Source organism: Pseudorasbora parva, chromosome 9 (assembly GCF_024679245.1).
Source record: "Pseudorasbora parva isolate DD20220531a chromosome 9, ASM2467924v1, whole genome shotgun sequence".
Taxonomy (NCBI): domain Eukaryota; kingdom Metazoa; phylum Chordata; class Actinopteri; order Cypriniformes; family Gobionidae; genus Pseudorasbora; species Pseudorasbora parva.
Window position 1 is genome coordinate 14016779 of NC_090180.1, and position 22728 is coordinate 14039506.

General features: G+C 43.1%; 1 protein-coding gene across 3 annotated transcripts in view; it reads left to right on the forward strand.

Annotated features, from left to right (window-relative positions):
* The window catches only part of pbx1a (pre-B-cell leukemia homeobox 1a), an 83846-nt gene extending 62585 nt beyond the window's left edge, over positions 1 to 21261 (forward strand). For 2 of the 3 annotated variants that reach the window (XM_067454023.1, XM_067454024.1), the window contains exons 6-9: positions 1461 to 1620; positions 12692 to 12801; positions 15076 to 15165; positions 18999 to 21261. In XM_067454023.1, coding sequence (XP_067310124.1) covers positions 1461 to 1620; positions 12692 to 12801; positions 15076 to 15165; positions 18999 to 19091 — 453 coding nt within the window. In that variant the 3' untranslated portion in view covers positions 19092 to 21261. The remainder of the gene's footprint in view (positions 1 to 1460; positions 1621 to 12691; positions 12802 to 15075; positions 15166 to 18998) is intronic. The other variant, XM_067454025.1, reaches the window with a different exon arrangement.
* Positions 21262 to 22728: the final 1467 nt, after the last annotated feature.

The following is a 22728-nucleotide window of genomic DNA, read 5'->3' on the forward strand; positions in this document are numbered from 1 at the left end:
CTATCTTTCTGAGGACTCTAGCTTAGAAATCTAGATGTATCCTAGTGGCAGCAAATCTAATTTGCAGCCAGGGTCGTCTAGCAACTCTCAACTCTAGCAACTCTCCGTTGAAAATCCAAACTCTGGTCAGGCCACTCAAATCGTGAATAGAGTCAGTGGGCGGGCTTATCATAATGACGGCAGAGTTGCGGAGGTTCCGCGTGCTACTTGAAAACAAGGAAGCTGGCGAACGGCCGTCTTTCGAATTGGCTTTGGCCACGACTTTGGAAGACTTGGAGTTAAGCTTTTCTTTGAGAAACGAACAAAGAATGGCACTGAAGTCATTCTATAAAAAAGGAAGATGTGTTCTGAGTTTCTCCGACCTGATACGGCAAAAGTTAAATCTATCAACTAGCTCCGCTTCACCTTCTTCGTTGCTCTCCTATTGCATGCAGGGGTCTTTGAAAAACAACCATTTATCCGGCCCCCCGGATTGTGACCTACCAACGGTGTGTTCCCAGACTCAACTTCATCTTGATGTGGGTCTGACTTGTCAGGCTAGGGACTCTCCATAGGCATAATGGTTTTTATATTGTACAAACTATATTGCCTTCCCCCTACGCCCCTAAACCTACCCATCAAACAAAATGTTTTCCATTTTTTTATTTAAAAAAAGCACAGTTTATTATGTTTTTTAAGCCATTTTGTTTGCAAGGACACAGGAAGTGTCCTTATAAACCATGTTTATGTTGTAATACCTGTCACTATACACACACACACACACACACACACACACACACACACACGCGCACACACACACACACACACACACACACACACACACACACACACACACACACACACACACACACACACACACACACACACACACAGTCGTGTTTCCATGTTTTATGGGGACTTTCCATAGGCGTAATGGATTTCATACTGTACAAACTGTACATCCTATACCCCTACACTGCCCCTAAACCTAAACCTACCCATCACAGGAAACATTCTGCATTTTTACTTTCTCAAAAAAACTCCTTCTGTGTGATTTATAAGCTGTTTTCCTCATGGGGACCTAAAAATGTCCCCACAAGGACAAGGATTTCGGATTTTGCCATCTTTGTGGGGACATTTTGTCCCCATAACGTAGGGATTACCAGGTCTCTCTCTCTCTCACACACACACACACACACACACACACACACACACACACACACACACACACACACACACACACACACACACACACACACACACACACACACACACACACACACAAAGCCCAGTATAGATTTAATTTTTATGTAACTTATTAAACTCTAATACAGCTTGATGCATAAAGGAATGCTTTAATGCAGTAACAGTGACACAGAATACATTAAATGCTTAGACATTTGTAGTACAAATAAACTAAAGAGCTATCAAATAACATTAAAGTTGAATATTGATTTAACCATTAATTCTTGTTTTCTCAGGTATCAAACTGGTTTGGAAATAAGAGAATCAGATACAAGAAAAACATTGGAAAATTCCAAGAAGAAGCCAACATGTACGCTGCCAGAACCGCCGCCAGCGCAACCAACGTCTCCACCCACGGCAGCCAAGCCAACTCGCCTTCCACACCAAATTCAGCTGGTGAGTATTGCAATAAATCAACACACAAACAACAAATGTTGCTTTTTTTATTGGTCTCCAACAATTTTTTTGAATATTGTGTAGAATAGCAACTTTAATGTCACCAACCGGCAAAAAAAGTTTTTTTTTTTCAACTCTCAGACTGAATATATTTCATCCCGCATTTATTTGCATGAGGCATGAAATATACATATGCTTGATTTTGGTGGACAAGATCTGCTTCGCTGCTGCTGCTGCTGCTGCTAAGCAAATACAATATATTTTTCAGCTTAGTCAAAATGACAAATAAACGAAATGCTGCTGCAAGAAATAGAATCACCGTATCACATCTCTACGGGTGGCACTGGGGGGAGGAGGGAGGATAACAGAAGCTTTCATGTCTAGCAGTGTGCCGATCGCAGGCTAGGATACAATATATAAATGGTTATGTGGATTTGGAAGAACTTCTGATTGGCTGTTGCCACGGCGTTGAAAGAACCAATCTACGTTGGTTAGAGTTTAATGCTTGAACTATGTACTTCACCATTGTAATGTTTTGAATATTCCACAATTGCCTACCTTTAAGACACTTCCTTTAATGTAGCATTCCCATAATGCCTCTCTGTAGGAGAGCCAAATCCTCCTTTTCTTGGTCTACATCAGCAACCTGACCTGCAGCACAGCTCGTACAAATCTCTCGCTTTTCATCACAAAAAAATAATAATAATAATAACTTTTTACTCATTGATTTCTCAGCTTTTTTCCCCCAATTTTGCCAGTTTGACTTCACAGTTATTTAACTAAAATGATGTTTTGCTTTATCTGGATTGAACGCACCTAAGGTACCAGCTGGCTTGGTCACTGTTGTCTGGTTGACCTCCTGGATGTCATTATGAAGAGATGGTCAAGCCTTTTGTCATATAGCCTTGAAGTGATTAGAGGTCCATGTACATTTGATTAGTGCCCTGCAGCTTTTAAAGCGGAAATTAAGTTAAGCCCTGCTCTCTCTTAAACATCTAGGGCATCTTGCGTCGTCTCCTCCATTAAAAGGCAAATAGCATTCTTTGATTCCTTGTGTGACTCAATTAGCACATCCTGAATGACTTGCCTGTGGCTGTGTAACTGTACTGTCCATCTTATATATCACTGTACTATTAATAATCCTTATCTTCACCCATTGTTGTTCTAGACACACTTTAATAGCTATTATAGGTTTTTGTTTCAAAGCTGCACTATGTAACTTTTCCGTCCGCTAGAGGTCGCCTATTCAAAACAAATGTGTGTAGTTTGATGATGCCAAGTTTGAGCGCAGAATCATGGGACATGTGGTCTTCACCTCACAGCCGTTGGAAAGGAATCAGATTGGACTAGAAATCATGTTCATGGATGCGATTATTAACGTTACTGTAGCGTGAAGCAGAGCAGGCCGCTCTGTAAACACACAGCTCGCGGGCAGCGGGACTTTTATTATGAAGGGACATAGTAGTCGGCGCCATTTCCCCTTTTTTGGTCATGAATATGAGGTAACGCAGCTCTGTTTATCATATTACATACATTTAAGGGTGTTGAAAATGATGTTATGACGTTACTCTGTGCGTTCGCTCAGAGGCTGCTGTGACACTTGTTCACACTGCTAAGAGTAAAGCGCTTCTGCAGAATAAACCGGAAACCGAGAGTAATGCAGATATGACACAATTGACAGGCGACTCCCTCAGACGTCCCGGCTCCTTGGTTAAAATAGCAATTCTCACAATTCACAAATAGTTGGAAACATTTGGCATACTGTAGGAACTCAACTGAACTAAATATATAACACTGACCTGGTGATTCTTGGATATTTTACTGCATAAATACTACATAGTACATCTTTAAGGTAAAGGTGCAGTCACATTAGCAACATTTCTGTGATATGTCTATTGTCATAAAAATGCCATCTCACACAGATGTCACTTACAAACCATGCAGCTTTCTGTTGGTCAGTTCTGCAAATCCTCATGACCAACTTGAACCGGATGAGAAATCTGCATGGGGAAATATTGTGAAATCCCAGAATGGTTGAATAAGATGGGATTTCACCCACAATGCTAAATGTGACCACACCTTAAAATTATGTACATTTGTGACACTACATTACAACTCTCCCTGTTGAAAGAAAGCAGCTTAAACTTGCCTAAGGAGGTCAGCTAGTCACCCAGCCATGCCAAGATGGTCAGGCAGGTCTGTTTCGATGGTTTTAGAGGGGTTTGGGTACTGGCCTACCAGCTAAAGACCAGCATGACCAGGCTGAGAACAGTAAACAACCTTAGGCCGGTTCAGCAGGACTGTTCCAAAACCCAGTGAGCTGCCTTGCTGTCGACTTTCTATATAGACAGCATCCTAATCGAAAAGTAATCTACAAGGGCCTGATTTATTATGTCCTCGAGCATTAAAAAGGTGTAGTGCTTATATGAAGCACACTGGAGACTGGACTAGACAATTGATTTAGGGCTGGTGATAAATCAATATTGTTATTTATCAATAAATACATAAAATAAATCCAGAATATTATTGATGATAAACGATTGAATCATTTTCTGCATTTAGCGCTCAGAGTGTGTATCGCTAAAAAGTCTGCATATTCCGCGTGTCTTTATGTGATAAATGGCATTGTTTCATCTGCTACATGTACTCAAGCACATGGGAGGATCACTGTGTTTTCATCTCACCATATTTTCTCATATTTCATTTGAGAAAAGCTATTGTCAAATTCACACGGAAATTCAAAGGTCTTGACGTCAATCCGCCAAAACGAAAGTTCTTGAACAATTTGTGACAGTAAAATATTATTGTACATTAAAATGTGCAGTAAACACTTTATTTTACAGTGTCCTTGTTACATATGTTACATGTACTTGCCATAGTATTAACAGTAAATTATGCATAATTATATGCAACTCTAATTCTACCCTAACCCTACACTGTAAAAAAATGTCCATAAAAATAGGGCACAATGTACTGTATAAATATGAAGGAATTTTCCGTATTGGTTTTTTACAGGTGTTTTACCTGTATTTTGAATTACACATCGCATTAGTTTCAGTTTTAAGAAAATGGAAATTAATAGAAAATTCTGTAAAATTACTGGATAATGTACTGGCAGAAAATTACCAGTACATTTTCCATTTTTATTTTTACAGTGTATAGTAAGTAGTTAACATGTAGTTAATTAATATTACTTAAATATATAATTACACTGGAACAATAACACCGTAAAATAAAGTGTAACCAAATGTACTTCTCAAAGTAATAATTATTATAATGTATTTTTTTTCCTTTTTAAGAAATATCACATAACCAGGATATTTTTATCCATGTTTTATTTCACACAATATACAAGTTCTGCAGTACTAATTAACTGTAATATTTTGATTACATACTTAAATATTAATTAAATTAAAGTTTTATGAATTATTTTCTTTAGAAAACATTTTTAACAGAAAAGTGTATTAAATCATAAAACACAGAATCCAGAAAAAAATTCATAAAATTGAAAACAGAATATATTAGGGAGATAATTAATAAAATGGATTTTAAAATGAATAAGTACAGCTTCCTCTGTCTAATTTATGAACAATTACAGGTCCTTCTCCAAAAATTAGCATATTGTGATAAAGTTCATTATTTTCCATAATCTAAGGATAAAAATTAAACTTTTATATATTTTAGATTCATTGCACACCAACTGAAATATTTCAGGTCTTGTATTGTTTTAATACTGATGATTTTGGCATACAGCTCATGAAAACCCAAAATTCCTATCTCAAAAAAAAAAAATAGCATATTTCATCCGACCAATAAAAGAAAGGTGTTCCCTTTCAGTCGGTCACGTTCGACGTACGTCAGAACTGAACCGACGAATTGGGATCTGCCCTCAGAGACCTATCCACTTCGAGTGTAAAAAACGAGCCAATCGGAGATTGGCATGTGATCCACACATTCCACGCTCCGCCCCGCAGCGCGGGTATAAATAGGAAGTGGAATGGTAGATCAAATGCTTTCAACTTCGGAGCCGAACAGTTCATGCTGTTTCCACGAAGAGTGTTTAAAAGAGTCTTGGAGAGAGGAAGGAGAACTGCCAGTGCGGGTGTTACAGCGCTTCTCAGCGAGAGACCGACCAGTTGCAATTGTTTGCATTCATTCAAAAAGAGCTTCCTTTGTTGGTTCGCTGGGCGTTTTCCCCTGTTTGAGTGTCACACGCAGGCTTGCATTCGGACTGCGTGCTGACCGCGGTCATCTCCCTGAGTGCTTCAGCACAACTAAAAGAGCAGTTTTCCATCCTAAAAGAGCAACACGGTTTGACCCTGCGTCTTTTTCAAGATGTCATTCAAACCGTGTGTTTCTGGGTGCGGTCGCTTTCTGTCCCCGCTTGACGGTCATGTTCGTTGTCTCTCGTGTCTGGGCACTCAGCACGCAGAGGCTGCGTTCGTGAATGACTCATGTTCCCATTGCGGGAACATGACCATCGCAGTGTTACGGTCCAGACTCCAATACCTCAAGGCAGGTGGAGCACCCTCGCGCATCCCCCGGTCTAGCGGTCCTTCTGCGCCTAAGCAGAGGGCTGCTACTCTGGCTGATGACTTGGGTGGGGACCTGAGGGTGACGGTCAGGGCAAACCCGCCGGGTCATATGGCTCCTCGGGCCCCTCCCCCCTCCGCTGCGCCGGTGGAGTTTCCAGAGGAGCGTGCTGACCTCTCACGTGGAGTGCCAGCCGTTTCCTTTGGGGCTCCGGCGGAGGACAGGATGTCGGTCGCTGCATCGGGGGACGAGCTAATGGGCTCTGAGGATGAGGATTCGGCTGCGCTGCCCCCTTCGGGTGTGACAGCGTTGCCCGAGTCTGACCCAGAGCTTACGGCTATGCTTTCCCGGGCCGCCGCAAGCGTAGGGCTCGAGTGGAACCCTCCACCGTGTCCCGAACCTTCGCGGCTGGACGATTGGTTTCTCGGGACGGCCCGTGCTGGTTCTCAGCGCCCCGCCCCGGTGCCTTTCTTCCCGGAAGTGCATCAGGAGATCTCGAAGTCGTGGGCAGCGCCGTACAGCGCTCGCTCGCGATCGACGGACTCCTCCGTCCTCACCTCCCTCGATGGCGGTGCGGTGAAGGGTTACGTGGGAATCCCCCCGGTCGAGCGGTCTGTGGCGATGCACCTGTGTCCCAAGACCGCTGCGGACTGGCGTGGTGCCCCGCGTCTCCCCTCCCGGGCGTGTAAGTTCTCGTCCGGGCTGACCGGCAAGGCTTACACAGCCTGTGGAGAAGCCGCATCGGCTTTGCATGCCATGGCGCTCCTGCAGGTCTACCAGGCCAAAGCGCTCATGGAACTGCACGAGGGAAGTTCCGACCAGGGCGTTATGCAGGAACTGCGTGCGGCGACGGACCTCGCTCTACGAGCGACGAAAGTCACTGCACGCTCCCTGGGTCGGGCGATGTCCACTCTGGTGGTCCAGGAACGCCACCTGTGGCTGAACCTGGCAGATATGCGTGAAGCGGACAAGGTCCGCTTCCTGAACGCCCCTATCTGTCAGGCCGGCCTCTTCGGCGACGCCATCGAGGACTTTGCCCAGCAGTTCTCGGTGGCCCAGAAGCAGACGGAGGCTATCAGGAACATCCTGCCCCGGCGACCTGCTGCTGCCTCCACCCAGTCGCCGGCCGCAGCTCCCCCGCCTGCTCGTCGCCGAGGGCGTCCCCCAGCGTCCGCCTCCGCCCCTGCCAAGCCAAAGCAGCAGCCTCCACAGGCCAAGCAGGGTGCCGGGCGCAAGGGTGGCGCCCAACCTGTCCAGACCGCTAAGCCTGCCGGCAAGCGCAAGGGGAAGCGGCCCTGAGACAGGCAGCCCAGGGAGGACAGGAGCTGCTCTTCGGGAGATGATGTCCGCATCCCTCCCACACCCCCCGGAGGAGGACCGGGGGGTCCCGACTGGTCCGAAACATCTGCCGCCAGCTCTCCGGAGCTCGGCGGTACCCACATACTCACAAAAAGAGCAGTTTCCTATCCCCCTGGGCCCCAAGAGGGTCAGGGTGGCAGTTCACGACGCCTCCGGGCCTTGTCTCTCCCTCCCTCCCCTCCCCTCGCCAGGGGGCAGCAGAGTGGGCTCCGAGGACGCCTCCGGGCCTTCTCACCCACTCTCTGCCTCTCCCGGGAAAGCTCAGACAACACTCCGGGCCGCCCACGGGCCTCCCGAGTCGGGTCTGAACATCCCACCTCTCTGCCTCCGGGCAGCGAGCAGTCGAGCGGGCTCCGAGGACGCCTCCGGGCCTTCTCACCCGCTCCCTGCCCGCACCAGGAGAGCTCGCGCGACACTCCGGGCCGCCTCCGGGCCTCCCGAGTCGAGCCAGAGCTCTCCGATGCGCTGCCCCACCCCGGGCATGTCTGTGGTGCCGTTGGTCCCGCTGGTACGGTCCCTGGGAGCGTGGCTACAGCTCCCTCGACCGTCCCGTTGGCTCATCCGTACCATCAGACTCGGCTACGCGATTCAGTTCGCGCGCCGGCCACCCAAGTACAAGGGCATCCTCTTCACCTCAGTGCGAAGCAGCGATGCTCAAGTCTTGCGGTCAGAGATCGAGGTCCTACTGGCGAAGGACGCGATCGAGCCGGTTCCTCCAGCCGAGATGAAGACAGGGTTCTACAGCCCTTACTTCATCGTGCCCAAGAAAGGGGGTGGGCTCCGGCCAATCCTGGACCTGCGCGTCCTGAATCGGGCCCTGCACAAGCTCCCGTTCCGGATGTTAACGCAGAAACGCATTTTTCAATGCATCCGTCCCCAGGATTGGTTTGCAGCGATCGACCTGAAGGACGCGTACTTTCATGTCTCTATACTCCCCCGACACAGACCGTTCCTACGCTTTGCGTTCGAGGGGAAGGCATACCAGTACAAAGTCCTGCCCTTCGGGCTGTCCCTGTCGCCTCGCGTCTTTACGAAGGTCGCGGAGGCAGCCATTGTTCCACTCCGAGAACGCGGCGTTCGCATCCTCAACTATCTCGACGACTGGCTCATTCTCGCCCAGTCTCGGGAGCAGTTGTGCGAACACAGGGACATGGTGCTCAGTCACCTCAGCCAGTTGGGCCTTCGGGTCAACCGAGAGAAGAGCAAGCTCTGTCCTACGCAGAGAATCTCTTACCTCGGTATGGAGCTGGATTCGGTCAGCCAGACTGCGCGCCTCACGGAGGAGCGAGTCAGGTCGGTGTTGAACTGCTTGAATATGTTCAAGGGCAGAACAGCGGTCCCACTGAAACTTTTTCAGAGGCTCCTGGGGCATATGGCATCCGTAGCCGCGGTCACGCCGCTCGGATTGCTTCATATGAGACCGCTCCAACACTGGCTTCATGGCCGAGTCCCGAGGTGGGCGTGGCAGAGCGGCCAGTACCGGGTCCCAGTGACTCCTTACTGCCGCCAAACCTTCAGCCCGTGGTCCAACGCTTCGTTTCTCCGGGCCGGGGTGCCCCTAGAACAAGTGTGCAGGCATGCTGTGCTATTCACGGATGCCTCATCCACGGGTTGGGGGGCCACGTACAACGGGCATGCAGTTGCGGGTCTGTGGACGGAACCGCAAGTGCATTGGCATATCAATTGCCTCGAGTTGCTAGCAGTACACTTGGCACTGCGCCGCCTCAAGGGGCCGCTACGTGGCAAGCATGTACTGGTCCGTACGGACAGCATGGCGGCCGTTGCGTACATCAACCGTCAGGGTGGTCTACGCTCCCGTCGCATGTTCCAACTCGCCCGCCACCTGCTCCTGTGGAGTCAGAAGCATCTGAGGTCGCTTCGGGCCATGCATGTCCCTGGTGCGCTGAACCAGACAGCCGACGAGCTCTCTCGGCAGCCAGCACCTCCGGGAGAATGGCGACTCCACCCCCAGGCGGTCCAGCTGATATGGGACCAGTTCGGAGCCGCACAGGTAGACCTGTTTGCCTCTCCGGACTCGACCCATTGCCAGTGGTACTATTCCCTGACCGGGGGTACCCTCGGCACAGATGCACTGGCGCACAGCTGGCCCCGGGACCTACGCAAGTATGCGTTCCCCCCAGTGAGCCTTCTTGCACAGACCCTGTGCAAAGTCAGGGAGGACGAGGAGCAGGTCTTGTTAGTTGCGCCATATTGGCCCAACCGGACCTGGTTCCCAGAACTAACTCTCCTCGCGACAGCCCCTCCTTGGCCCATTCCCCTGAGGAAGGACCTTCTTTCTCAGGGACGGGGCACTCTATGGCACCCGCGTCCAGACCTCTGGAATCTTCATGTCTGGTCCCTGGACGGGACGCGGAGGTTCTAGATGGACTACCACAAGCAGTCGTAGATACCATCTCTTCAGCTAGAGCCCCCTCTACGAGGCGCCTCTATGTACTGAAGTGGAACCTGTTCGTTGAGTGGTGTTCTTCCCGCCAGGAAGACCCCCGAAGGTGTTCGATTGGTGTTGTGCTTTCCTTCCTGCAAGACGGGTTGGAGCGAAGGCTGTCTCCCTCCACCCTCAAAGTGTACGTCGCCGCAATAGCGGCGTATCACGACGCAGTCGAAGGTAAGTCCGTCGGAAAGCACGACCTAATCGTCAGGTTCCTCAGAGGTGCGAGGAGACTAAATCCTCCTCGTCCATCCTCGATACCCTCTTGGGACTTGGCTCTAGTGCTCAGAGCACTTCAGAGCCCTCCCTTCGAGCCGTTGGAGTCCATTGAGATTAAAATCCTGTCAATGAAGACAGTGCTCTTGACTGCTTTGGCCTCGATCAAGAGGGTAGGGGACCTGCACGCACTTTCGGTCAGCGAATCGTGCCTAGAGTTCGGGCCTGGTAACTCTCACGTTGTCCTGAGACCCAGGCCCGGATACGTGCCCAAGGTTCCTACCACTCCCTTCCGGGACCAGGTGGTGAACCTGCAAGCGCTGCCTTCGGAGGAGGCAGACCCAGCCCTGGCTTTGTTGTGTCCGGTCCGCGCTCTTCGCGCTTACATTGACCGGACCCAAAGCTTTCGGACCTCAGAGCAACTCTTCGTCTGTTACGGAGGCCAGCAGAAGGGGAAGGCTGTCTCCAAGCAGAGGTTAGCCCACTGGATAGTGGATGCTATAGTCTTGGCTTACCAGTCCCAAGACGTGCCTTGCCCGTTCGGTGTAAGAGCACACTCCACTCGGAGTGTTGCTTCTTCCTGGGCGCTGGCTCAAGGCGCCTCGCTGACAGACATTTGTAGAGCTGCGGGCTGGGCGACACCTAACACGTTTGCTAGGTTTTATAGCTTACGTGTAGAGCCGGTATCTTCCCGCATCCTCGCCCCTGGTGGCCAGGAGCGCTAAGTGCCCGTTCTAAGTGTCGGCTTGCAACGCCACTCCCGCCCTCTGGGCCGGATACGTGCGTTTATTGTCTCCAGTTGTGTTCCCCGGGAAACCGGCTAACCCTGTCGAGCTCCTCCGTCACCCCATGCGGTGTCAGACGTTGCGGACCGTCTGACGCTAGGCCTGCACCCGTATGCTTGTGGAACGTGGTTGTAGGCTGGGTTCCATATGTAGCGGTTCCCTCACGGCAACCCCATATGTGTATTCGTCCACGGTATCAGCTACCCTTCGGGCTAGCTCCGTGTCTTTCCCTCGACAGAGCCCGCTCTGTCGTCTCTGGGCGTGTTCTTTCCCCCCTTCAATTAGGTTGGAACCACCCCAGAGACTGCCATATGTTGCACTACCCTGCCAGGTTAGTCCTTATGTGTATTCCGCCACCACTCCTTCCCTGAAGGACGTGGCCCCGCAGCGTACCTCTTCCGAGAGGGCACGCTTCCCAGCGGTCTATGGTCACTCTAAGTGGGTCTTGCAGAAACAGCAGTGACTGACCTCCCTGCTTGGAGCCCTGACTTCCGTACCATACTAGACGGTCCAGTGCGCTCAAGCAGGACGCTGGAAGGGCCAGCATCCTGGCGTTTTCCAAAGGGATCCCAATTCGTCGGTTCAGTTCTGACGTACGTCGAACGTGACCGACTGAAAGGGAACGTCTCGGTTACGTATGTAACCCTCGTTCCCTGAAGGAGGGAACGGAGACGTACGTCCCGTCGCCAGGAGCTGTGCTTCAGCTAGGAGCCCAGTCACGTATTCGGCTCCTCAGTTGAAAAAAGCATTTGATCTACCATTCCACTTCCTATTTATACCCGCGCTGCGGGGCGGAGCGTGGAATGTGTGGATCACATGCCAATCTCCGATTGGCTCGTTTTTTACACTCGAAGTGGATAGGTCTCTGAGGGCAGATCCCAATTCGTCGGTTCAGTTCTGACGTACGTCTCCGTTCCCTCCTTCAGGGAACGAGGGTTACATACGTAACCGAGACGTTTTTCATACAAAAACCTTCAAATAATTATGTTCAGTTTTGCACTCAATACTTGGTCGGGAATCCTTTTGCAGAAATGACTGCTTCAGTGCGGCGTGGCATGGAGGCGATCAGCCTGTGGCACTGCTGAGGTGTTATGGAGGCCCAGGATGCTTCGATAGCGGCCTTAAGCTCATCCAGACTGTTGGGTCTTGCGTCTCTCAACTTTTTCAAAATTAATAAAATCTGTGAAATGCAAAATCAGAATACTATGCAAACCTTCAATAACTAAATATGTTAAATAAATCAAATATTTGTTTGCATTCAATCTCTCTTTATTGACCGATGTCTTGCTGCTGAACTTTAATGAGTCAGTTAAACCATAGCAAAAAAGACTTTAGATTTTGTGTTTTTATTAGTAAGTAAGTGTTACCTGAGGATTATTATCTACTTTTGTTGTGAAAGGGTCTTTACATTTGCTCAAAAATAGAAATGTTTTGTTATATACAAAAAGAAGCCCAGCCCAGGTTAAAAAAAGTAACACAAAAGTAATGTAACGCATTACATTTCTTAAAAAGTAACTAAGTAATACATTTAGTTACATTTAAAGGAGAAATGCGATATTGTAATGCATTACTTTTCAAAGTAACTTTCCCCAACACTGACCTTTACTTAAAATAACAGCTCTGTGTTACTAACCCTCCTTACTTCAGTCTTACTGTTGCATGACGTTTTCTTGTCTTTATCTATCCCTGTCTTTCTTTCTCTCTCTCTCTTGGCCTCTCTTCCTCTTAGGTTCTGCTGGCTCTTTTAACATGAACTCCGGGGACTTGTTCATGAGTGTGCAGTCTCTGAATGGGGACTCATACCAGGGGGGCCAAGTGGGGGCCAACGTTCAGTCACAGGTAGGGTGTACCGCTGAGAGAAAGGGCAGATTTCTAATTTCATTCAATTACACCCAATCACACATTGTGCTGTCATAATGGCGGTCCTGATTACCCAGCTCTCAAAATCACGTCACGGCTGCAGTTTGCCCAGTGGCCCTGGATCCATTAGTACTGCTATTCTTTTGTTATATTTATTAAATTTCTAACAAAGGAACCTTAGAAAAGTGCTTCTGCCTTTTTTTGCGGGGGTCCTTTTGTTAATTAAGCTTTGCTTTTCGCCGAACCCCCTTTTGCAAGCGAAGCACATGCTGTTCCTGAAATCGAATCATTTGTTCTTGCGTTAGCCCGTATTTTCAAGGGAACCTTCTCCATTAGTACCGAATGGTATGTCTCTGTCATAACTGATAAAATAGTCATCATCTTGTTGTATATCCTTGTCACAACAAAGTTCATCTCAGCTCCAGCCCGCTCATCTAAGCGTCCGATGCGTGTAGATTTCTGCTCAGCCGCGGCTGACATGACGGGCCTCCTGACCTTGAGGACGGACTGGGGTTACAGTTTGCCTCCAGCAGTCGTACACTGCTTCGTGGCCATTGTCAACTTCCAAATGAATAGACCATCAAAGACAGTCTTGGAAACAATACAGCTCTTGTCAGCGGGATTGCGTATCTGTCATGCTGTCACATCCGCCACCGTGGCTGCCTGACCTTGCCCGGCACGCTAGCATCCAAACACGGGGTGTTTCGGTTTGTCCCCTTTTGACGTTCATGGTGTTTTTCTCCCATAACGAAGCAACTTCTCTAAAGGCTCGGGGTGCTTCATGAATATTCAGTGCTGGAATCCCAGAGGAAATCTTCTGAAATGAGTTGAAATGTGGTGCAGGAATTACATGAGAGAGATTTTACATGAGGTTATTTAGTGCGTTTTTATATAATTGATAAAAATATTACATATATATATTTTTTATTTTATTCAATTTTTTTGCTAGTGGGGGCAGGACACAGTTCATTTATGTAATAAATGGGTAATCAAGAAAGAAATATATATATATATATATATATATATATATATATATATAGTTTTTAATTAGGGCTGTCAAGCGATTACACTTTTTTATTCTAATTATTTACATGATTATAATTATTTTTGTTTTTTTGTTTTTAAATGTATTACATAAAAACGTTTAGGCTATCTGTGGTTTTACAGGTAATATTTTATATTTTTTCTTGGCAAAATTAAAAAAATAACAAAACAGACAATATTGTGTCTGAAATATAACACAATATTAACTTCTCATTTACTGAACTATTGTACAAAATCAATGTTTTGTACATTTGTGTCAATATGAGTACATTTGTACTCATGCTATTCGACACAAAAAACAGCACTTGCGGGATATTGCTCTCGTTACTCATGTGATATTGCTTAACTATATCATATTATATAATTATAAGGCAAAAATTCATACAGGGGCACTTTTTCCCTGATATCTTGAATTTTAGCGCATTCTAATTGCATTTTATCGGCTCCATCACAGTGAGTTGTTGATCTGTATTGCATGTTTGTCACCAATATACTATATGATATGTAAGATAACCTCTGTTAAATGTTTCCATAACTAATTCATTGAATTTACATGTTCACACGCACAAACGCACGCACGCACGCACGCACGCACGCACGCACGCACGCACGCACGCACGCACGCACGCGCGCACGCACGCACGCACGCACGCACGCGCGCGCGCACGCACGCACGCACGCACGCACATCTTAACTTTCTAACCCACTCTCTCTCTCTCTCTCTCTCTCTCTCTCTCTCTCTCTCTCTCTCTCTCTCTCTCTCTCTCTCTCTCTCTCTCTCTCTCTCTCTCTCTCACACTCATAGGCCTACATAAGAACAAAAAAATATGAATATTAGGTGTTTTATACACCAAGCATCTTAAATTATGTAGAGTAATGCATAGCCTACCTATAGCCTAAATAATCTAACTTTCCTTTGGGTCTCAACCACACATTCACATTATTTGTTAATTACACTGTAAACATGGGTTTATTTTCTCATCAATTCAGGAACAAATTGTGTCCTTTATTTGATATCTGCAGCAGAAACATTTCATTCAGCATTTCATTCAACATTTCATTCAACATTTCATTCAACATTTCATGACCTTTTTGGTTGCCAATATCCTTTTGATATCAGGGTGACCTTTTCTCAGCACAAACGTCTTTGTTTTGTATGGGTATTGTCTGACCCTGTCTTTTGTTTGTGTTGTGTTCTTCTGTCTGCAGGTGGATACTCTTCGCCATGTTATCAGTCAGACAGGCGGATACAGTGAAAGCCTCGCTGCCAGCCAGATATACAGTCCACAGGGCATCAATGTAAGTCCATACTTACCCTCTTCAGTTTGATCGACACTTCTTTTGCTCTTGTACCTGATTCTCAAGCCCAGTGCTATTAGCCTAATACTCAAAAGTATAAAAGTAAAAAAAAAAAAATAATAATTTAAGGCAACTATATATATATATATATATATATATATATATATATATATATATATATATATATATATATATATATATATATATATATAATTACACATATCTCAAAGAGGAAAACAATATTATTATTATTAATAATAATAATTATTATAATAATTTTAATGACAATGATAATGATGAAGATAACAATAAAAGATAATAATTATCTAATAATAGAAATAAAAGAAAAAAGGAAAGGAAAAAAATAGGGTATGAGGAAGGTGACAACAGCAATAGTAATAGGAATTATTATTAATAATAACAATAATAATGATAAATGCAATTAATGAGCAATGACAAATAGTAATAATATTATCAGCAGTTGTGTAATGACAAACAAATTAACAAATATACTCATTTCTACGTTAATTTGGAGAGCAACTGTAAAATTATTACAATATAAAAATATATGTTTTTTAATTTTTTAATCAATTGACAGCATGTCATATATAATATACGTACGTACGTTCGTACATACATACATACACTCTCACAATCATTATTGATTATAATGTTTTGGTAACACTGCTCAGCTGGTCCATATTGATTAGTGGTGCCACTGGTAATAGGCACACTGGCAACAGTCACCAAGGCGACCGTAAATCAGAAATGATCAGTGTCAGTGTTACCACAGCTGCTTCAGCCACATAAACAGCACCAACATCAAAGAAGCCCAGATGCAGGTGCTTTTCTGACCACCAGACTCATTGAAAGCTTTCGATTGTGTCCTCCACCACAGCTCTGAGCGCACATTAAAAGAATTGTGTTAACCAGAGGAGACGAGCAGCTCCAACCATCGGTTTTGTACTGGGGGAGGAGTGTTTAAGAGAGGGCGAGAGAGAGAACGAGAACACAAGCGGCAGAGGCCAGCATGTAAAATCCACAGCGACAAGCCGTGTCGCCAACAGAGGAAATTGATCAGACAGTCTCAAGGGAGGGCTGAGTAGAGATTTGGGACAGCAATCCAAGTGCATTGGTCATATCACACATCTGCCACCTTAACAGCACTGACAGGGAGCCAGCAAAGTGTGAGAAGGGGAAAAAAAGGAAAAAAGACAAACACACCAACACAGTCTCTCTAAATAGCCGGCTTGAAGCAAAACTGTGTGTGTCCTGTGGAAGTGACCCAGCACTTCTGTGCCATCTATGGCTGACGGAGAGCATGTTTTGTCAGGATGGCTTAGGATGATACAAATAAATATGTGAAGCCTTTAGAATAAAATATGTCTAAATTAAATTAAACCTGAAAAGATATTTTCTCTGAACATTTCCTTTATTTAAATAGATTTTTTTTATGTAAATATTTCTTAATTAAAAAAAAGTCTGTAAAGACATTTTATCTGACATTTTATTGTTTTCCCATTTTGAATGCAATTATTTTTTAATTAAATAAGTTATATTTAATAAGATATAATTAGACTTTTCTGAATTAAACAAAACATAACTTTCATTGTGCATGTAAATATTTCTCATCTGAATGTTTATCATCTAAAAACATCTTTTATTCACAGATTTTGAACAAAGATATTTCTGAATATCTTTATATTCAGATGAAAGATGAAATATTATCATCTTTTATTCACGAATATAATGTCTTGACTGTTTTAATAAGTCTGTGCAAATTTTCTGTAATTGCTCAATCTTAAAGGGGTTATGAAGGGCTTTTAAATTTTTTTTATAATGTTCTCTGAAGTCCACTTATATTGTTATTAAAATTTTTACATCAAAAACATCTTAATTTAGAAGTGACATTCTATATTTTCTATCATGTTTTTGACCCTGTGTTTCGAACACTCCGCTCTGATGGGCGAGCGGCATTCAAAGCTTGGAAGTAAACGGCCACTGCTATTATTGGGTAGTTTTGCATAATAAAATCATTTTCAACATCCTCACAATTACACATGTGGAACGTCAGATTTAAAAAAAAAAATCTTGTTACATAGTTGCCACTGATGTCTTGATTGTGGCAAATAAAGTTTAAAGGGATAGTTCACCCAAATATAAAAATTCTGTCATCATATAACCTCAAGTTGTTCCAAACCTGTATGGATTTCTTTCTACTGCTGAACACAAAGGAAGATATTTGGAAGAATGTTTATAACCAAGCAGATCTCGGCAGCCATTGACTACCATAGTATTTTCCCACCACTATGGTAGTCAATGGCTGCTGAGATCTGCTTGGTTACAAACATTCTTCCAAATATCTTCCTTTATGTTCAGCAGTACAACGACATTCATATAGGTTTTGAACAACTTGAGCGTGACTAAATGACAGAATTTTAATTTTGGAGTGAACTACCCCTTTAAGGTTACCACGGTTATAATTGACATAGGATGACTTACAGTGTTTGGTGTAAATGGAATAATGAATTAATGTACTGCCAGATCCAATATAGTCGTGACAGCATCATCTTTTATGTTCAGTCTCTCTGCAAAGCCTGCGCCCAACTGTCTAGTTTAAAAAAACAAATCTGCAGTAAAAAGAAGCAAACAAACGAACAGTGACTAACTTCAAGATCTGACTGGAACTTTGTTCAAATTAAAGTCCGTCCACGCTGTCTTAGTGTTCGAATCGCAAGGATTGCAATGCAAAGACTGTGTTTAATAATGTGATCACATCTGACACGAGTCATTTTGGGAGCTTGGTTTTTGGGATAATAAGGACGTTCTGAAACATACAGGATCTTTTTTAGAATACAATGACCTCTTATATGTCAAAATGTCATGGAAAATTCATGACCCCTTTAAAATGTTTTCGCATATTAAATTAAAAATATTAAATTGACGCTTTTCAGTGCAGTCATTTCTATTTTAGATGTATACATTCCAGCTTAATTGATTTGATGTTCATATTAAAATATCATCAATATTTTATGCATGAGCACCTGTAACCATAAATAAAAAAGGAGAAAGCAGCATCGCAAACATTTGCATCGTAATGCTGTGATAATGTAGACAGAGAAAGTGTCTCAATCTTATTTAAGACAGAATTCACTGTCTTAAATAACATGATGTTTTTCCTTCTCCACCCAAATAAGTTATTCGCCTTTTTTTCAGCTGCGAATAATGACGGCCTGAGACATAAAGCATTTATGTGGGGGAGCTTTCCTCTCGCCCATGCGCTGTAATTACGCCTTTGAAATAGACATGGGGTGTCACCAAAGCTGAAGATTTGAAAAGTTTTTTTCTCTCCTCGCTCTGCTCTTTCTTTTTTGATTACAGACTGCCTCTATCTAAAATAACAGGCTGGGAAAATAAGAGGCTGCCAAAGCCCATTTCTAGTCCTTTTTCTGATGGCATGGAAATTGCTATTAATGCCCCAAATGCTCTTTAGGCAACCTGTCTCCCGGACATGAAATGGCCTCCGTTTTAGGTGCCCATTATACTTTCATTCCTTTAGCCAATGTGATAATTTGCAATAATTGATTCCTCCATCATCTGTCTTTTGAAAATCTTGTTCTGGAAATGACTCGGTATGACTCGTAATATGCAGCACAACGTCGTTCCTTTTTACTGCCGCGCTTCCTGCAAAAGTGTGTTTATAGTGAGGGAATTCATGACATTAGCTCTCATTTGGATTTCACGACAGGGTTTGTAGCCGGTCGAATGCGTCTTTTCATTCGGAAATATGCAGCACACTTCATCATTTTTGTCTTTTGCTTTTCTCATGAAAGGCGAACGGCGGCTGGCAAGACGCCCCGACACCCTCCTCAGTGACCTCGCCCACGGAAGGACCCGGGAGTGTCCATTCCGACACCTCCAACTGATCAGCACCATCCATCCTCAAAGCGCGTGGGATCTTCAGACTGCTCTCGCTAAAGATCCGGCGATCCTCTCGCCCTCCGCAGATTCGGATTAACCTCCCCCATGGTCATGCACAATCATGCCATACCACCGTGGAACACTTGGGATACTTTACAAGATTTTAGAAAACAATTATGAATTTGAAAAAAAAAGAAAAAAAAAAGATGTGTTTGTACAGTTTTCACAGTGTCTTTTAGGTGGCACAGGGCGACTAACTAACCTGTGACTGTTTCAGTCTCACGAGGCTATTGTTAATGATGGAACAACCAGTCGTTGTGTTTCAATTTAAATGCTTCATTCTACCTCCCAGCAAAAAGAAGAAAAAAAGAAAAGAAAAAAAGGAGAAAACAACAGTCTTTGTTTTCTAAAAAAAACAAAAAAACACTTGATATAGTGAGCTTGAGAGGAAGCTCTCCTTATTGGTACGATCAATTTGTATTGCCTCTTTTGTTCATATTTTGTTCATAGTGATATATTGACTTTGTTTTGTTTTTTGTTATTCAAAAGACCCTTCAATACCAGTTCAGCTAAATTCAAGTATTTCCTCTGACAGTTTTTGCCCTATAAAAACAGATTTTCTTCTTGTACATCTTTGTATAAAACGTGAAATACTGTAGGATGTGTGGAGGTCACTCCACTGACCATTTGAAAGCTGATGATCATGTTTTCCCCATAAAACCATTAAAAGCTGTCCGTTAGATAAAGGTAAATGCTTGCTTTTATCGTAGAGAGCAGTCCAAACAACTCTGTTGTCGTAGATTTCATTTGGAGTCATTTCCTCACTCTGTTTGTTTTTGAGGACACCGTCTGCGAGTCGATGAAAATATAACTGATTCCGGAAATGGCGGAAGCATCAAGTCATTATGGTCTGTAATGACATTTCCTCCCCGCTTTCACTTCAGATTGCTTTCAAACGCTCCCTTATTCCCTTTCTCCCTTAAGTGAAGGAATTTGACGTAAAGAGCAATATATTTGTTCGGTTTATTCAAACTGGTGTCTTTTACTACCCCGAATCATAGAAAAAACAAGCACTAATGCTCTTTATTGTTTTGAATTTAGTTTTATTATGTTCCCTTTATTCCTTATTATGTTCCGTTGACTAGCAAAAACCTTGAAGGTTTCATCAGAAGGCCACGCCATAGCAAACGCTAACCTGACATCTTGACGTTTTCCCTGTAATTTCAAGTATGAGAGCCAACTGTGAGTGTACAGTTTTAGAAACAAGCAATGTGCATTTAACGTTACAGCTGAGTGTCGCTGGTAACCGAAATCCCTTTGTGTAAACAGTGTAAAAGAATATGAAATATCATGCTCATAGCTGTTTAAACATAATGAGCTTTTCTCAGTTTTCTCTAGCATTTGTAAGGAAGTAAGAAATGTCTTCTCATTCCTTTTGGCCAATTTGTATTGCTGAAGCCACTGTTTCCATTGTGGAATCATGACTGATGTAGCGCTTCTGCCTAATTGAACAAAAATGCTCTTGAAAAATCCAATAGTTAACTAATTTTTTTGTTGAAAACATATCCCTGTCTGTCAGGGCTCCGGGTAATGAAGTTTGTTTTGCAGTACATTGAATCAGAATCCATTTAAATGGGGAAGTCATTAAGTTAATACGATTTGGACATTTCAACGGTCACTCTTAGCTGTGTTGATGCAGGTAAAGTGCCGTACAACCGTTCTTTCTATATGGACCCTATTGCCCCTGAACCCAGAAATCATTTCAGCGGCTTCTGTACAAGTTCCAAACCCTGACCTGAAGCGAAGCCGGTCTATTGTCTCTGCTCTGAAGTTTATGTTTTGCTAATATGACACCAGTTTCTAATATCATATTATCCCCCATTGTTTTGTGCACTATTACACGGGTTCTAACAAAACATTGCCAAAAAGGAAGACGCTCCACCTATTTAATGGATTTTTTTATTTATTTTTTTTTTTTTTGTGTGTGGGTGATGTTTGGGAATGTTCATCGCTATTCACTATCAAAACCAAAAATGTAAAAACTGAAAGTAGCTTATGTATGTATAAGAAACAGAAATATGTGACCGATATTTCATTGCCTTTGCCTTCAATAACTGCTTTGGTTATTCTTTTTCTTTCTTCATTGTTTTTAGCCTTTGTTTAGCTCTCATTATCAAGAAACAGCTTTTTGTTTTCTTTTTTGTAATAGTTTCAAGATAATCATGCTAATCCATATGAAAATACACGCATACGTCATCCGTTATTTGAATGACATACTTTTATGACACAAAAGTACACAAACTCTAGTTTGCTGGTTGCCATTGTGAAAATGTATATATATTTTGTGAAATAGACTTGACCACACCTGCTATAAATGCATTATTAGACTTCACGATTATGTACTATATGAAGCATTGAAGTCCAGACTATTGTGTTTGGGTTTCTGCCACAATTCCCACAAACTTTGTCTCAAAATTGACATGATTATCATCAATAAATGTTGTATTGCTCACTGAACAGTATTGAAACACATCAGTATGTATTTTGTGAGATTCTCTGTTTTTGGTATTGTTTTTTATAAAGGTTTTACAGGGTTTAAGGCTTTTCTTGTTCTCCGATTTATATTTTGGGACCATTTTAGTAAAGGACATATGGATGCACAGTGTGTCACATCTATAAAGGGCACAATTGGCATTAGTCAACTCAATCCACAACTTAGATTTTGCACACTTCTTCTCCAATGTCACATATTTTCATAGCCTGATATTTAAAATTCAGCCCCTAACAAATTATCCCATTTTACTTTGTTGCATGTGTTTTGCTTACAATAAAATACTGCAGTGTTTTAAGTAAATCCTGATGTATTTTTTCCATAATGTTTTTTTCCTTGCAAATATACACTGCCGTTCAATTGGTGATTTTTTTAAATTTTATTTTAATGTTTAAAAAAAGTATTTACTTTAAAAACAGTAATACAGTTAAATAGTATTACAATTCAATGCTATTAATATATATATTTTTAATATATTTTAAAATATAATTCATTCCTGTGGTGCAAAGCTGAATTTTCAGCACCATAGGCTTCAGTTTCACATAATCCTTCAGAAATCATTCTATTATGAAAATGTGGTGCTCAGGAAACATTTCTTAATATTATCAATGGTAGAAACAGTTGTGCTGCTTTTGTAGAAAGGTTAAAAGAAAGATGTTTTTTTTTTTTTTTTAGGTTTTTTTAAGGTTTTTTTTAACATTCTTTGATGAATAGAAAGTTCAAAAGAACATAATGTATTAGAATTAGAAAACTTAGAAAACATAAATTTATTTAATGTCACTTTTGATAAATGTAATAATAATAATAATAATAATAATAATAATAATAATAATAATAATAATAATAATAATAATAATAATAATAATTGAATAGTAGTGTAATCATAAAAGTTACACAAATTGAAATGTTCAAGAATGAAGATAAATGTGTCCTTTGAGGACAATTTGTGGCTTTTAAAGTGTATGTAAAGAATCCGATTTTTGGCATAATAATAACTACAACAAATTTATATAAAAAGAATGTATGTATATATAATCTTTTTATTGAGGATAAATACAGGTCCTTCTCAAAAAATTTGCATATTGTGATAA